The 15,975-nt window shown below is 39.8% G+C and overlaps 3 protein-coding genes across 5 annotated transcripts in view; 1 reads left to right on the top strand and 2 right to left on the bottom strand.

Moving 5' to 3' along the window:
* Positions 1–3,836: 3,836 nt before the first annotated feature.
* Positions 3,837–9,247, bottom strand: LOC104449421 (probable dolichyl pyrophosphate Man9GlcNAc2 alpha-1,3-glucosyltransferase). 2 transcript variants are annotated; one of them, XM_010063572.3, is made up of 8 exons: positions 9,116–9,247; positions 7,962–8,476; positions 7,671–7,857; positions 7,447–7,554; positions 5,580–5,741; positions 4,755–4,849; positions 4,597–4,658; positions 3,837–4,501 (listed from the first exon to the last, which is right to left on the bottom strand). In XM_010063572.3, the coding sequence occupies exons 2-8, from the start codon at positions 8,387–8,389 to the stop codon at positions 4,056–4,058; spliced, it is 1,488 nt and encodes a 495-aa protein (XP_010061874.1). In that variant the 5' UTR covers positions 8,390–8,476; positions 9,116–9,247; the 3' UTR covers positions 3,837–4,055. The 2 variants fall into 2 exon arrangements, with proteins under 2 accessions (XP_010061874.1, XP_010061873.2); XM_010063571.3 differs by having other exon boundaries at positions 4,597–4,849; positions 9,116–9,236.
* Positions 9,127–10,414, top strand: LOC108960656. Its single transcript, XM_039314523.1, has 4 exons — positions 9,127–9,183; positions 9,783–9,911; positions 10,015–10,098; positions 10,214–10,414. Exons 1-4 carry the CDS (start codon positions 9,127–9,129, stop codon positions 10,412–10,414), a joined length of 471 nt encoding a protein of 156 aa, XP_039170457.1.
* A 1,171-nt stretch (positions 10,415–11,585) lies between these two features.
* Positions 11,586–15,975, bottom strand: part of LOC104449420 (protein SWEETIE) — a 31,869-nt gene continuing 27,479 nt past the window's right edge. Inside the window, exons 41-48 of one of the 2 annotated variants that reach the window (XM_010063570.3) lie at positions 15,740–15,837; positions 15,566–15,659; positions 15,323–15,461; positions 13,890–14,194; positions 13,648–13,782; positions 13,400–13,561; positions 12,913–13,303; positions 11,586–12,786 (exon numbers count right to left, since the gene is read on the bottom strand). In XM_010063570.3, the coding sequence (XP_010061872.2) occupies positions 12,047–12,786; positions 12,913–13,303; positions 13,400–13,561; positions 13,648–13,782; positions 13,890–14,194; positions 15,323–15,461; positions 15,566–15,659; positions 15,740–15,837 (2,064 nt within the window). In that variant the 3' untranslated portion in view covers positions 11,586–12,046. Of the gene's footprint in view, positions 13,304–13,399; positions 13,562–13,647; positions 13,783–13,889; positions 14,195–15,322; positions 15,462–15,565; positions 15,660–15,739; positions 15,838–15,975 lie in introns of both variants that reach the window. The other variant, XM_010063569.3, reaches the window with a different exon arrangement.

Here is a 15,975-nt window from a genome sequence, read left to right as displayed (position 1 = left end):
AAAATGAGTTAAAAAAAGAAAAAATTGTCAAAAGAGCATGTGTCAAAGTGGCTAAATTATTCCTAGTGAAACAGACAAAAGTCCTACATGTCTCGAGTAGTTTTAAAAGTCGGAGTCTCATGGCCGATAGAACATCTACTTGAGAAAACAATCCTCGATAGAGAAGAAGATGAATAGTGATAATGCTAGGCAAAAGAACGCTTCAAGTGCCATAACTTTGCTCAAAGGGACACGTAAGTACCATAACTTACGAAAGGTACATTCGAAGAAAAACGGATTACTTAAGTGCCACTCCGGCCAAAGTCCGGTCAAAATACCAACGTGGCATTTTTCTAACGAAGCGCACCTAAAACGACGTCGTTTTGCACGCGAATGTGATCAAATAATGCAAAAACGGTGTCGTTTTGGGTTGACATGGTAAAATTAAATAAATTAAATTAAATTAAATTTAGTTAAAATATTAAAAAAAATTTAAAATAATTTAATTAAAAATAAAAATAATAATAAAAAGATAATAATAATAATAAAAAGGGGTCGGCCATTAGCCACCACCAGGAAGGGCCAAAGCAATGGCAAGGGGAGGGTTGGCCGAGGTCGCCGGCCCGGCCGGGGAGCCGGCGACCCCGGCCGACCAGTGGCAATGGCTTATGAGCCCTTGCCCCGATCGGGGGCGAGGGTCGGCGGCCCTCGCCCGGTTGGGCCAAGGGCCACCGCCGCCGGGGTCACCCCAAGGGCGACGGCCCTTGGCCCGGCCCGGCGAGGGTCGCGACCCTTCCCATATCTGTGGCCAATGGCGAGGGCTCGCGATCCTCACCCAAATCTATCGAGGGTCGGCGGCCCTCGCCGACCGAAACAAGGGCCACCGCCCACCGAGGCGACCCCAAAGAAGTGGCGGCCCTTGGCCCGCCAGCGAGGGCCACCGACCTCACCGATCTAGGCGAGGGCTTGCGAGCCTCGCCACCGATCGGCCGAGGTCGTCCGCCCCGGCCAAGGCCCGGTGATCCCGGCCGACCCTCCCCTCGCCGTCGCCGGCCCTTCCCGACGGCGGCGGCGCGGCTAAGGGATGCCCTCGGCCACCTCCCCCTTTCTTTTTTATTTTTTATTTTTAAAATTTTAAAATTTTTTTTTTATATTTTAACTAAATTTAATTTATTGTTTATTATTTTTTAATATTTTAAATAAATTTAACTTTAAATTTAATTAAATTAATTTTTTATTATTATTTTACCACGTCAGCCCAAAACGACGTCGTTTTTGTATTATTTGGCCACGTCAGCATGCAAAACGGCATCATTTTAAGCTCCATTCGCCGGAAAAATGCCACGTTGCCATTTTGGCCGGACTTTGACCGGATTGGCACTCAAGTGATTCATTTTACTCCAATTTTGACAGTTAAATGTACCTTTCGTAAGTTATGGCATTTGTCCATTTGTGCAAAGTTATGGCACTCCAGGGTCCACACGTCGATAATGCTGAGATGATCACCGACTTCAACCCTTCCGATAGAAAATCTTTGAGCCCGATGAACCCTTTCATTGCTCAAACCTTAAACCAAGCCTATGTTACGTCTCTTACAAAGTCTCTTTAAATTATGGCATTCAAAATAATGTTGAGTCTCAAATGTTTATATGTATCACCTCAAGAAGTGCAAGCAAGATTATTTTTATTTATTTTTGCAGAGTTCTTGACTTGTAAACTTGAAAATAATTGCAAAGTATTTCTTTCATAGCCTCAATGTGAAAGTCCCTTTCGTTGAACCATTAACCAAGCCTTTATTATGATCCCGATAGACCTCTCAAAATGATAATGTTGTACCGCTTGCAAGAATAGTCAAATCCCTATCAATATAATGACAATAAGATGGAGTAGTTTTCATGATCCTACATTAATGGTCAGGATAAAACAACATTTTCAATAAGAGTGAGTTAAAAGCCCCTCATTCAACTTGTTCGGGATATCCACACTATAAGTCTAAACTAACTTCACTCAAACCCTTGTTGACTAGATTTTTCTTTTATCTGCTATCATTTATTGATAGATCTGTCAAACAAGTGGGTTATATCAAAATTGATTCATTTCTATATAATACAGATGTAATTACCCATGACTAGGAGGAAAAAAAAAACTCAAGTTATCTATACTTGACCCAACCCACATTACTTAAACACTTCTTTATTTAACTCAATTTAAGAAAATCTAAACACAAACTAATGTGAAAGCACAAAGTGAGCAAACACAAGATCGAGAGAAACCGAAGAGTCATGAAAGTGACTTGGGTCTAAAAATGTTATGAACTCATTTAACACCCATATTAAACCCATTTATGATCAATTTACTAAATATAACCGACACATATAACAACCTAGCCACTAAATATAACCGACACATATAACAACCAAGCCCATCGGTTATGGGTTAAAAAATGATTTTATGACCCATTTGGACAGGTTTATTTACTGCGAATAATTTTCCCTATGCCTTCACCCTCAATCGTGAAGCTATCTGCTGTTGGGACTTGTGAACCATTCACTCTACAGCGAAGGCAAACAAGATATAACTAGCATGTATTGGCGAATTACACCATTAAATGGCATAGACGACACTAGGATCGTGAAATATACTGGACTTGGTTTACCGCTAGACATCCTCCGATGGATGCAAATGTAGACTATTTCGTGGAATCCATGATCAAAGGATGATATCGAGCACGGAATTGGCATCTGCTGACTCCTATGCACCCTTTCACGTCATTCCCATTTCTACGGTGATCAAGAAGCTTGAAAACAAGTTAAAACTTTCCTCTGTATGCACGAATGAATTGGCCTGTGATGCAGTCGACTAGGGCAATTCTGTTCCAAACTAAAGAGCTACGTAGAATAGCACACGAGCCATACAAGAAGCTGTGAAATCAAGTAAAGTTAATTCACGGCTTATTACAAAGGGTTATGGTTTGCATTTTCAAACTTCACAGATCAAGAAGTGGTTGTATCTCATAAATATTCAAATCTTCCCATTCCTTATCCAAGATACTCACGTTGATCACAGTTGAGCAAGTAATATACACAGCTAATAAGTGCGGAACACACCAAAGAGAGGTGCTTTCCCCACACTGTTTTAATTTATTGCACCCTCACACAAGACATTGCCAATATCACTCAAGTACCAGTTGTTATTTACCTGACCCTCCCCACTGGTAAATCTACCATGTCACTCCTTGTGGTTTGAATTTGAACGTATTTCACCATTACCAATTCAGTCTCTGTATTTTTACTGGGTGTCAGTAGCTATGATTAATAGAGGGCTAAGCAAAACAATAATGAAACCTCCAGAGATTTAAGGGATTTTCCCAAGTCCCAGAATGAGCCTGCACAGTGAACCGATCGATCTAATTGGGCCTAATACCAAAACGTCAAAGATAAATCATATTAGATCTACTCTAATTTTTCTTTTGATTTTGAAAACCAAGTGTCAAAGGAGAATTAAGAAATGGAAGTACTAAGTGCACACTGCATGAAGAACATATGTTATCATTCACCATTCCCATTAACCCTTGTAAATTTAAATTTCAACTAGCCAGGTACTTCCTGGACTAATACTAAACAAAGTCGCTTTTGTTTTGATCCTATTCAAAGAAAGGTATTAAGAAGCTCTAATCCACCAAGTCTTCGTAAAATGAAAATTATGTCCACAAGACAAGAAGAACAGGCTTAAAATTCATAAATAGGAAACGGAAACCAAATGACCCGGCCTCCTGAGCAAAATCAGCAATACTGGAATTGTTGACAGGTTTCATGTCTGAGGGACATTACATGCCCCGACAATGACTAAAGCCAGACTAATTGTGAAGAAGCAACACGGCAAGCTTGCTTATATTGCAAAAATTTCTGCTCATACAGATAACAATTCACGTGAAAAGAACGAACTCAAAATCACATTGGACGTTCCTCTTAGTTATGGGCAGCCAATAGGACAATGTAAACATGCCAATTCTTATCACCTTTCAAAAAACCAAAAAAATAAAAAAGAATTAGAACCTAAGTTCCATGACAACGATATCAAATAATCTTCTTTTCCTTATTCAACAACATCGAATGCTTGGACAATGTCCATTGCTTTTTATTGGTGTAAATAGCAAGCAAAGCAAAGTGGAAAAAGCAAAATATCATGATCAAAGCTTCAAAGAGGAAAGGGTACTTCTCAGGGGGATGCATGGTTAAGTAAATTAAATGAAGACCAAAATAGCAACAAACAGAGAAGGCGCTCAAAATTGGGTAAGCCGCAGAAGAACCTGTGACCTTCGAAACTCGCTTGTCCCTGGGCACATGGTAGAGAAGAAAGTAGAGAGCATTAAGGGTTATATATGGAAGTAGAAGTCCATCACGATGTAGAAGAGGAAACATAGAGAGCAATCCATAATGGGTTAACCACTTGTAAAGAGAAGGATTATCCAGAGCAAGCAAACTGGCCGGCAGAAGCGGCAGTAGAATAGACTTCTCATGCACTGCATATACAACACAAGAAGCAGGGGCAAAGATTCAGACTCACTTTACATTGAAATGGTAAGAGAATAAGTGAAAGGGACAGACTGCAACTCACCTTGAAATGAGAACAAGTAAAAGGGCAGCGAACTGTTCAGTAACCCGTAGAGGAAACCTTGACTGCTTGGGGAAGACATTTGATGGATCATAGAAGGCAGGCAAGTAGACACAGTCATAATGAAGCTAAAAAGCTTGAGCTTAGGAGTCAAAAACAACCTTTTCCACTTGATAAGAACAGATGTGGCACACCAAAAGTTAGCTACATAATCCTCATATATCCCCCTCTCAAATGGAGCAAGACGAGAGAGAACCTACAGAAAGCACCAAAATAGAAGGTATGGTCACAATTAAGCCAATTTTTGTAAAATCAAATGAAACATGAATAAGAGTATTGTAACAGAGGTACTGCTTATCCTAATATTCCCTTAGAAAATTACGAATAGCTAATATTCAAAAGCTTCCACCCCTTGCAGACAAGGGGCTTAAGAGTACTACTATTGATATGATACCAAGCACCTTCAGCTCACGAGCTAGCTCTAGAGTTCTTATGGATATTGTCTACTGTCGTCCAAGGGAATGTTTAGGGTGGCTAGACATGCTGCGTTAGATACTCACACACATTCCAAGCAGCATGTTGTTGATTCCACTGATTAAGCCCTAAGACAAACATAGAACTTCCATAGTTTCAATGCTTGAGTTTATGTCAGGACTACCATTCTACCTTGTCTAGTCTAAACCTTAGTACAATTAATTTATGTAACTCACTGCTTCCTACAGATATCCAGAATGAGTATCACTTCGTTACCCGAAGTACCCTGTCCACTGTCAATGAAAAATCTTTAAAAGCAGAGTAAAGATTCTGTTGATCTAAAAGTCAACCTTACCATCAGATATTTTATAAGGAAAAATGCAACTCGTAACATGCTCTAGCTAAGCATTAACAAAACAGACAACTATTTACATTCATGGCATGTGAGAGATAACGCAGTCAGCTTGTTCTCTGTTCTTCCCTTAAAGAATATAACAAAAATAATTACTTACCTGCAAAAGGGCATCTGTTGAGTAAAGGTACGGCAACCAAACAACAGCAAATGTTCCCATAACCACCAAACCCAGCCTTGACACCTCAAAAAATGGATTCTTACGCCTGAGGCATTTTCCTAAGAGATGACTGAAGAACGCAGGTGCAAAGTATGCACTCATCTGCAGAAAGTTCCAGGAGAGGACCAGAAACGGAAGCATGAATAAATTTATTAACATGTCAAACATGACCAAACTACTAAATGAGAGATTAAGGTAATTGCACAGCCATAGTATTTAACATCATTACTAACTAAACAGTCGATACACAAAAATAGCCAAAATTATCAAAACAGGCTGCAGGTATTTGATATGCTAATATTGCATAGCCTTTGATCAATTTTGTCATCTTAAGTCAGCAAACGATCTCATCTCTACTCCTGTAATCTCATGAGAATTTGGTGATGACAAAACCATTAAATAAAGATGCTGAAACTATATTAGTTGATGCAAAAATGGCTGCAATGAGTAGGAGGAAAATATAACTGCCCTCAAGATTATATATGGTTATGTGAAATCAATTACACTGGTGTTTGTCATAAACTAAGACAATTGTATTTTCTTAGAATTTCAAGATAAAAAGTAATTGTTAACCATTTTTTCTTTGTAGGATATCATGAAAATATAGATAAATAGTTGTACATTGGATAACTCCTAATATTGCAAGAATAAACAAAAAGCACAAACAACTGTAGCAACTTTCTGAGTCCAAAGGCTTATCTCAGTTCCTTTGGAAGGCGAGGTATCAATCAAAAAAAAAAAAAAAAAAATGGAGTCGAAGATTAATTATTAGGAAACTTGGAAACCTATTATAACCCAATTCAGAAAAAGGATAGAAGAAGTTGCATTTTGCCCTTATTCAACTTCTCTTCACTTCCATCATATAGAATTCTGAATTTAAGATTAAAGAGGCCACTTTCAGATAAGATTTTAAGTTACAGATGCCCAGCTTGAAGGATGCTCCTTTCTTCGTCATCACCTCATTTATGACACCTCACACCTCGTCAAGTACTAAAACCATGTAAGGGTCCAGTCCAATTCCAATTAGATTATCGACTAAGTTGGAATGCTCACATCCCATCAGTACAATCAAGCATTCAATTGAGGCCAAGCATACAATTAAGGTGAAAGAAAGGATCTGAGAACTAGCTCCTCATAAAGCTTATAACAGAAAGGATGTTGCCACTACATAGCATTTTGAGTATAAAAATGTCAGATTCAATCTCAATCACATCTACAAGTGTCCATTCTGTAGAGAAGCTTTGCCGGATACATAATTACTCTAACCAAGGACATCATAACTAATGCCATGATATGCAAGTACAACTATTATAAAATTGTTTATTGGGAAGATGACACAAATGGTCATTGAACTTTAGTCCAATATGCAATATCGTCAAACTTTTAAGTTGTTCGATGTGATCTCTATCATCCATGAAGTTAGGTTACCCCAAACTTTTAAACATTTTCATATAATTTAGGGATTACATTGAACATTTACCAATAGTTCAGGGAACACATTGAACAAATTCAAAGTCTAAGGACAACATTGCACACTAAGCCAAAGTTCAAGGATGACATTGTACATTGGACCAAAGTCCAAAAACCATTTGTGCTATTATCCCCTTAGAGACGGGAACCGAGAGCATACTAATGGTTTAACCTAGCTAATAAATTCTTAATGCTTTCAAGAACCAACCAATTATTATCTAGATGAACACAACCCAAATCAAATCAGCAAAGATAGAGTGCCACTAAGATAAACTGTACACATTTTAACATACACTTCGAAGGTACTCACTATGAAATGTTAATATGCAGATTATACCTGTTTATGATTCAGAGCAAGAGAGAATAGAGCACATGCGATGAGGTCCTTCTGAGAGAGGACAGCAGCAACTGCTCCAACAGTAAGTCCTAGGCTAATACAGTTATACTGAAACAACAATGAAAACAACAATGAGACAGCGATACACAATGATATTATGCGAAGATTCTCATGAATGGACACTAAAGCAAAGAATTGATCCAGGTGCAACCAGGGGGCCGTACCTGGAAATGGCCATGGTCGATTAAGATCAAGCACGGGTTTATCAGGAGCATCGCTACGTGCCATGCCGCGTCGCATCTCTCACCACCTCGGCTACGACCGCGGTTGTACACAATCCAGAAGTAAAACACGGCAGGGAAGAACACCATCACATCAGAGGACAGAACCGTCCACCTCATGAGCAGCTTACTGCATCACGCAGCGCATATTCACCAATTGCGTTAATGAAAGGAAAAGATCAGATTTTGCAGCACCAGAGAGGCCGGACCCCAAACGATCCCCAAGATCATCACCTGAAATAAGTCTCGTAACCCCGGGAAGCGAAGAGAGCGACGGCGTCGGGGTCGAAGAGCTTGAGGAAGAGGCCGTGGACGTAGCTCTGGTAGGCGGTGAGGGGAGGGTAATCGAGGCCCCAGTAGGCGAGATCGTTGAGGGTGCCGTTAACGTACCAGTCCCTCGCCGGGAGGTTGACGGTGATCTCCATCCAGTGCCTCTGGGCTTCGAAGTCGCCGTACTTGGGAGGCGTCCCGGCGCCGGAGTAAGGGTGGAGCGACACGGCGGCTCGGACCAGGAGGCCGAAGAGGGATATGAGAGAAAACGTCGGGACGAGGCCTCGGTTGGTCAGCCACCCCCATGGGGCGTCGGCGTCGGCGTCGGCGCCGGCGCCGGCCCTCGCGGCGTCTCCGACGTGGGCCGTCTTCTTGGCTTTCTTCTTCTCCATCCCCTTCCCCTCTCTCTCTCAACCAGCCGGATCGATGGTGCTCCAGATTATGAATGTAGCTTCGCGTTCCAAAAAGCCAGACACGATCTATGCTTGGAAAAAAATAAAGACACAAATGGTTCAGGAATTTTAGATAAACATGTAACGTCATTTCTAAATTTTTAAACTTTTTTAATATGGTTCTTAAATGTTAGTCTAATGCGCAGTATGATCCATAATGTAATCCTTTAATTTTTTGTATGTGTTCAATTCGGTTTCTAAATTATATAAAATGATTAATATTATCTTAATATTTTGAATATTTTCATATAGTTCAAAAATTATATTGAACATATACTAAAAGTTCATGATACATGAATATATTAAAAATTCAAAATTATTTTATACAATAAATTAAAATGAATCGATCACGTTATATTTTGGATCAAAATTCCATTATTTAAAAGTGCTTACATGTTTTGATGGTCCATGCAAGGAATTGATTAAAATGAAACTAAGTGGAGAGCAACCAAGACCCGGTACGGGAGGCCAAACATGACGACACTCAGCTCAAGATTAATCTGAGAAGAAACTGGAAGGCATCCCTTGCTGGCAAATTTCTAAGTACGGAAGTCTTCTTTTTTCCTTGAAAATTAATTGTCGGAAAGTCCAAGCAATACAAAATTTTTGCTCCTAAACACCAAATCAGTTGGATTATCATTTTCCTTCTAACTGTATGATGCATACCTTTCTCAAACATGTACGCAGATGTGCAGTCTCCTTTCAACGTGCTGAAGATTCGTGACAAGAAACTGGTAATGCTACTTGAAATGCTCGGCTTTTTGAAGTTTATATAAGCTTTGCACAAACAAGGATTAGTATGGAAGAAGTTTGGCCTTGGACAGAAGCAGTCAAGAATCAAACATGGGAAAGAAGCTTTAGACGCTTTGCTGGGAAGAAACTTCAAGACATCAAAGTTCAAGGAGGTTTCTCAATCTCGCAATCTCCCGCATTGCACCTTGAGAAAGAGCACCGTACTAGGTGTTCCCAAGCTCGGCCCGGCGTCATTCAGCGTCTCAACTTGGGTCGACAAGAAACAGCACTCAGCATAATTTCTCAACATGTTTCTTACGACTCTTTCCATCTCTCTCTGTCTCTCTTCTGTCTGAGATATGCACTTCCTTTTTGGCGGGTCGAGTATATGATAAGGGAGCAAAACATGCTTGATTCATCTTCTATGATAGAAAACTGCTTTAATCTGCAAGCGGATAGAGTGGTGTTTATCGAAAAGTGCAGGTTTTTGTTTGTTGAATTTAGTTCATGTCATATTCTTGAGGAGTCTGATCTCGGTATCTTCTCCTCGCCAATCTGTTCTTGTGGTCATAATTTCTATGTTACTTCATTTGCTATTCAGGATTGTCCTGAGGAGCTCAAGGAAGCAGTAACGAGCTTGATTTTTGCCGCTTCAAGATGTGGAGGATTGCCAGTGTTACAGAAGATTTGTGCCTTGTTCACGGCCATTGTGTTCCTTAATAACTGCAGGGTGAATTCTAAAGTAAAGCTAAGCCATATTGCTATTAAGTTCATTCTTTAAGTATCATTTAGCAACTCAATCGTACACCGTAAGATGTTGCTCTCTCGTACAGATTGCAGAGGAACTCTCAACCAGAAGACCGAGCTTGGAATCTAAACTGAAGCTGCTAAGGGAAGTTGCCCCAACAAGTGAAATTGTTCTCTAGTTTGAGAAAGAACCACCAGCAGTACCACCAGAAGTAAGACAGAAACCACAAGAAAATTTGCAATTTTCGCCTTCTTTATTCTGGTCTTGACTTATTCTCCCAACAGCCTGAATCATTCAAGGAAAAGGCGGAAGCAGGTGAGCAGCAGAGCAGGCGTGCACATAATAAGCCTTCAATCAGAGAATATCCTGAACCCGAGAAAGTTGCCCGAACTGATTCCAAGGAGCTAGAGTGGGACAAGAAACTCTTGGAAAGAATGAAAGAAAAGAAGTACAAAGATGCGGAAGCTGCAGCTCAAGCTGCCTAAAGCATGGAGAGAGTAACGCTGCAGCAGTTGCTAGAGCAACTATAGAACTCTTGCACTCACATGATGCTGACACTAAGAAAGAGGATGGGTATGAAGAAAAGCCAAATGAAGCAGCGGAGGCCATAGAATTGAAGAACAAGGCACTAAGCATACAAGGACATCAACAGCTTCAACAACATCAAGCCAAAAGCTAGTAAAGGGCAAGGATGTGGTGGAAATGAACGACCTTTCTAAAATGAAACAGGTCCAACAACCATGGATGCCCGAGAGAAAGATCAGCTTGGCGACAAACGGATCACTGAAAAGCAAGCTGTCCAGCTGAGAGGCTGGATGAGAACAGAAATGTTCTCAATTACCTTAAATCCTTCAAGAATATGATGAGGCTGCAAACTTCTCCCCAGGCAAATCCACATGGAGAAAAGCCTATGCAGGAGGAGAGGAGACAGCATCAGTGTTTTGGAGAGCAAAAGCATTACAGAAGCACAGGTATGGGGAGGAAGCCGCTATCCTCCGGTAGCAGAAGAGTGAATCGGGGTAACATATATGCATTCATGAGCTCATTCATTACCTATGTTTCAAGTATTACGGTACGGCATTGGACCGAGTTTTATCTTCTTTTTTGTGGACTGAGTTGATTATTTTGCAGCTTACATGATGTTATGTGCTACTACATCAACTTCAGCAATTAAGGAATATTACATGTTGAAATCGATTATGTTGCTCAAATTTTCTGGCAATCCAGCTTCTTTATTTTTTTTTTCCAAATTTCCACGTAAATTATCATAGACATCAACACCACACAGTCTCACTTTGAATTGGCATGTCAGAGGCCCTAGAATGAGGCTTATAGACACACTAAACTGAAAATAATTATATTTCGTTTTTATCTACACGAGTAAATTGTGGATTATCTCTGAATCGTGGACGGAAAATTTCTATTGTCTATGAGCTTTCTGAGTTCATCTCAATGGTGAAACAACAGTGATCAAAACCCAAGCTAATAATTCATGCCCACCATTGGCATAAATTAGATTCAAATCGAGACCATGTTGAATTAGTCACACATTGCGCTAGTTACAACGTAAGAAAAATAATGATTTCTGGATTGGAACAAACCAATGAAAAGCAGGTTGCTACCTTTTGCTCAATGAATAGGTTCTGGATCGCAGCATATCTGAAACTTATCAATTGATTAAATCAATCATACGCTGCACAACCCACCTTTATGATATCGCGTACATGCCTAAATGCTTCTGACCTCGCATTTTGTCCTTTCAGTATGATCAAATTAGTCATGATGTCTTTGTACATACAAAACACAGCCGCTAAACCCAGATAGAAGGAACCAAAAAATCAACCTCTACCCATAGGAATTTAAAGCTATGCCACTATAATCACTAAGCATTCGAGGGAACAATAAAAAAAACTTGCAGTTCTAACGTTGATACTCACATCCAGTAGGTGGAAAAGGGAGATGTGAGCTCGGAAAATGTCTTTCATATACTATATGTGCTTCGCTTGGATGAAAAGGTTGAGCAAGCATAGTTCTCAGGGGCGGTTGCCTGCTAGAAGATGGTAAAAAGGAAGCAGGTATCTACTTTTGTAGTGCTTCATTATCTACACTATGGTCTGTCAAATCTTGGCGAGAGATTCTAAGTCTGGAGCATCATCTTTGTCTTTAACAGCTGATGAACTATGGCCAACATCTTGGTGCTTCTCATTTGCACTCTCTCCATCAGGAATTTGGTTCACAGAATCTCCATTGACAGGCACATCTAGATTGTCAGTCATCACGCCACCCACATCATCGTGGGGTTTAGAAGATGTGGCAACTGAAGAAACTTCAAGACCAACTGGACTAGAGCCATCCTCTCTCAGTCTGTGACATTCCCCAATGTTGCTCTCATTTGACTCCTCCGAATGTTCAGATGGTTGATGTTGAGTCACCTCCTCTTCACTTGAATGAGAAGAATCGTGATCTTTAACAAGGAACGAATCCTGACCAGCGTCTTGTTGATTATTTCTCCTCTTCTCGTCCAGAGTTTCCTTTTCAGTATCTTCATTTACATTAACAACTGGATCTGTATCCTTCAAGCCCCCTCCATCATAATGTTTTCCACTATCCAAGAGTTCCAGAGGTGCAGCAGCCAGAGATACTTCAAGATTAGCTCTATCACTAGTGCTATCATCTCTTATTCTCTGATCTTCCACAAAGTTGCTCTCATCAAATGCTTCTGAACATTCAGATGATTGAACTTTACTCAACTTCTCTTCACTTACTATCTCGTCTGTCCCGTGATGATGATCAAATGGTTCATCCACATTGTCTTCCTTTAAAAGATCAAGAGATTCTCCCATCATGTTTCTTTCACCTGCCACATCAGAAACCACTTCAGTGACAACCTCTTTATGCACATTGCTTAATGCTTCCATGCCGAACTTTATATCTTCACCATCTCCAGTGTAATTTTCAAATTCAGAGTTCTCAATTATGTCACCTTCCTCTGGAGTACTTCCAATTCGAGGATCAGTGGCGGTGGCATTGCTAGAAGCAGGAAAAGATTGGAAAGTGTCCCAATCATCTTCTTCCTCATCGTTCTCTTCCACTGTACCATCAAAGGAGTGACCTTTAGTGGATGATGCTGGAGAATCCTTTTCCTTAATTCCTTCTGCTGAAGCTGGTAATTTAATCTCCAGAGATGGAATCACTGATTTTGTCTGCATTGCATTGTGATCTTGAGCCACTGATGCACGGAGGATGTCCTGAAGCTGCTGCCTTTGTGATGCAGGCATTGATAACAGGACATCCTTAAAGTGAACAGCTGAGGAAGGAATCTGAACCAGATGAGAGACAAGCTTTATGGAAATGCTTCTTATATCAATGATATCCTGTTCATTAGCAGCAAGATGAGGAAATCAGTCATCAGGAAGACAGACAAAACAAACAATTATCTAATGTATTTCTAATGCCAACAAAAATCCTACCTCAGAATAACCACTGCCAGCAGAGAAAACCCTGAGAATGACTTCCACAAGCAGGGTCATATAACCCCTTTGACTGTTGGAGGATTTTGACAGGGTTTGCAGAAGTACAAAGATTCTCAAGCATTCAGTGACAATAACTGCAGATTCCTTGGTTACATCTCTCTGCAACAGAAGCAACAGAAGCACTCCTTTTAATAGATGGGCACCAATTAAGCATGATGAAGGAAATTTAGAATTATTTTTTGAACCTTCAACATATTCAGGGCCATGGAAAAGATATCTTCAATGACCTCCCCAGTAAAGAATGTCAGGAAACTAAAGTACTCTGCACTGGTTTCTCTCTGTAACATGCCTTTCAGCACTTGTAAGCCAATTGCTTGGACCTGTAAATGAAAATATGCAATGGTTAGAGCAATAACAACTTTTTTGCATAATGAATGGAGAGAACAGGGAAATTAGCCTTGCTAGTAAATATATATTATATAATCACCTGCATATTAGTATCCCCAAGAACATTCCTGATGCATTCTGTACAATGTTTGAGAAGAGTGAAGTGCTGCAGATTGCCATCTGTTCTTTGTGCTAGACATTGATGTGCCAGCTTTGCCAGAAGTAAAGTTTGTTCAAAAGAAAAGGCAAGCTTTGTCTGAATCAGTTTTCGTGAATCAGATTTCTTATTGTCAAGAAGATGAATGCCCTTTATGCAGTCTTTAGTCAAACCAATAATCACATTCAAGGTGGTTTCCAAAGATCCTGGGAAAAAGAGAACTGCATCTTCGCCAGATTCGCGTTTGTCTGCAAGTTGATATCAAGAAGATTTGTATCCATCATCTTGTTACTCGACTATGATAAAAGATATATAATAAAAAATCTTTAAAAACGTAATAACAATGAAAAACTATATGTTAAAAGTTTCATAAGCAATGGAGTCCGACTTTTGTTAGTTTAGTTCCCATTATTTCATTTCCCTTCATCCTCTCATGCAATGACAGCATAGTTTATCAGATCCTCACGGATCAGCACAGACCATTATAGGCATCTGTATCTTGTGATGGCCAATGAGGTCTTACAGACCAGGCCAGCTAAGCTTCTGGAGAAAAAAATTTAGTCAATAAAAGAGTTGTTGAGTGGGAGGTTTCAGTTTCTCGAAACTTAAACCTCTGATATACATGAACCAACATATGAAACTCTCATAAAGACCCCACGCATAACCCACGCATGCCTTACACACTTCCAAACAATCTCATTTGAAACTTGACATGCTATACACAATAGACCTCGCTCTTACAGTTGAAACTGAGAAAAAGGGGATACTGGACAGCCAGCATTTAGCAAACCAGTGAAATTGAAGCCGGAAGGTCTTGTTGATAAGTCTTTTGTATTGGATTCTAAGAAGTGTGATCACAGACCCACAAAACCTTAAGTCCTATCAAGATACCTGAATAGTGAGTATCCACACACACACACACACACACACATAGACGACTGAATGCACTACCCTTATTGTCCGATGCAGTGAAAAAATTCATGAACAATTTCATCACTGGAGTAGAATTAAGATTCTAACTGATATTACGAGAGTGGATAAGAAGGTAAGAATTAGAATGAGATAGCACTAAAGGCAATGTCGAAAATCAAAATGAGTATGACCAAGTCTGTCATCATTCTATTACCACAAGGGAGATTTTTCAATATAGAATTTGCACTCTGGACATAATCATTCACTTTTAAAATGCACTACCCTTATTATCTAATGCAGTAAAAAGTATTCATGAGTAAATTTCGTCAACGAGGAGAATACAATCAAGACTCTGCCTGATATAACCAGAGTGGATACGAAGTTGAGAATGAGAATGAGATAGCACTAATTGCAACATCTAATATCAAAATAATTGCTGACCAAGTCTGTTATCATACTCTTACCACTAGAGAGATTTTTCAGTATGGAACTTGCGCTCTGGACGTAATCATTTACTTTTAGAAAGCATAACTCAGTGGGAGATGCTCTAACACAGTGGTAACTAATCAGCAATAGGGCCAGAGCCACTGAATTTAGTTGCTTCTGCAATCAATTGAAAAAAAAAAAAAAATGAAGCTAATCAGCGTACGAACAGAAATGGAAATATCCAGGAACTCCCTATTGTCTATCACTTATGACGAACCAACCTTATGCATGAAACGTCTCACGAGTGTCTTTGCCATAATCAATATTGGAGATACTAAGTCCTCCCAGCTCAGATCTGTTGAAACTGCATTGGCACTGAAGAAATGTACAAATATTAGCCGATACTGAGTGCGCAAATGACTAAATGAATTCCAAGGATGAAAAGGGTCCATTACCACTGAAAGATATTGAAAAGGTAAGCCAAACAGAGTTCAACAATAGCGTAAGTAAAATTCTCTCCTTCTAGAAAATCTTCTGGGCAATTTTTCACGATCTGCATGAACAAAAAATTTAATTCATACAAGTTAATAGGCTAGAACAAAAAAGCCTCGCTATTCATTCTCGCTTTTCTTTTTCTTGTTTTGACTGTCATGAAGCTAAGAAGTATTACTTTCTCCTTTTTTTTTCTTTT

This window comes from Eucalyptus grandis, chromosome 6 (genome assembly GCF_016545825.1).
Source record: "Eucalyptus grandis isolate ANBG69807.140 chromosome 6, ASM1654582v1, whole genome shotgun sequence".
NCBI classification, from domain to species: Eukaryota; Viridiplantae; Streptophyta; class Magnoliopsida; order Myrtales; family Myrtaceae; genus Eucalyptus; species Eucalyptus grandis.
The sequence above is the reverse complement of the archived record's forward strand: the minus strand, read 5'-3'. Positions and strand labels throughout refer to the sequence as shown.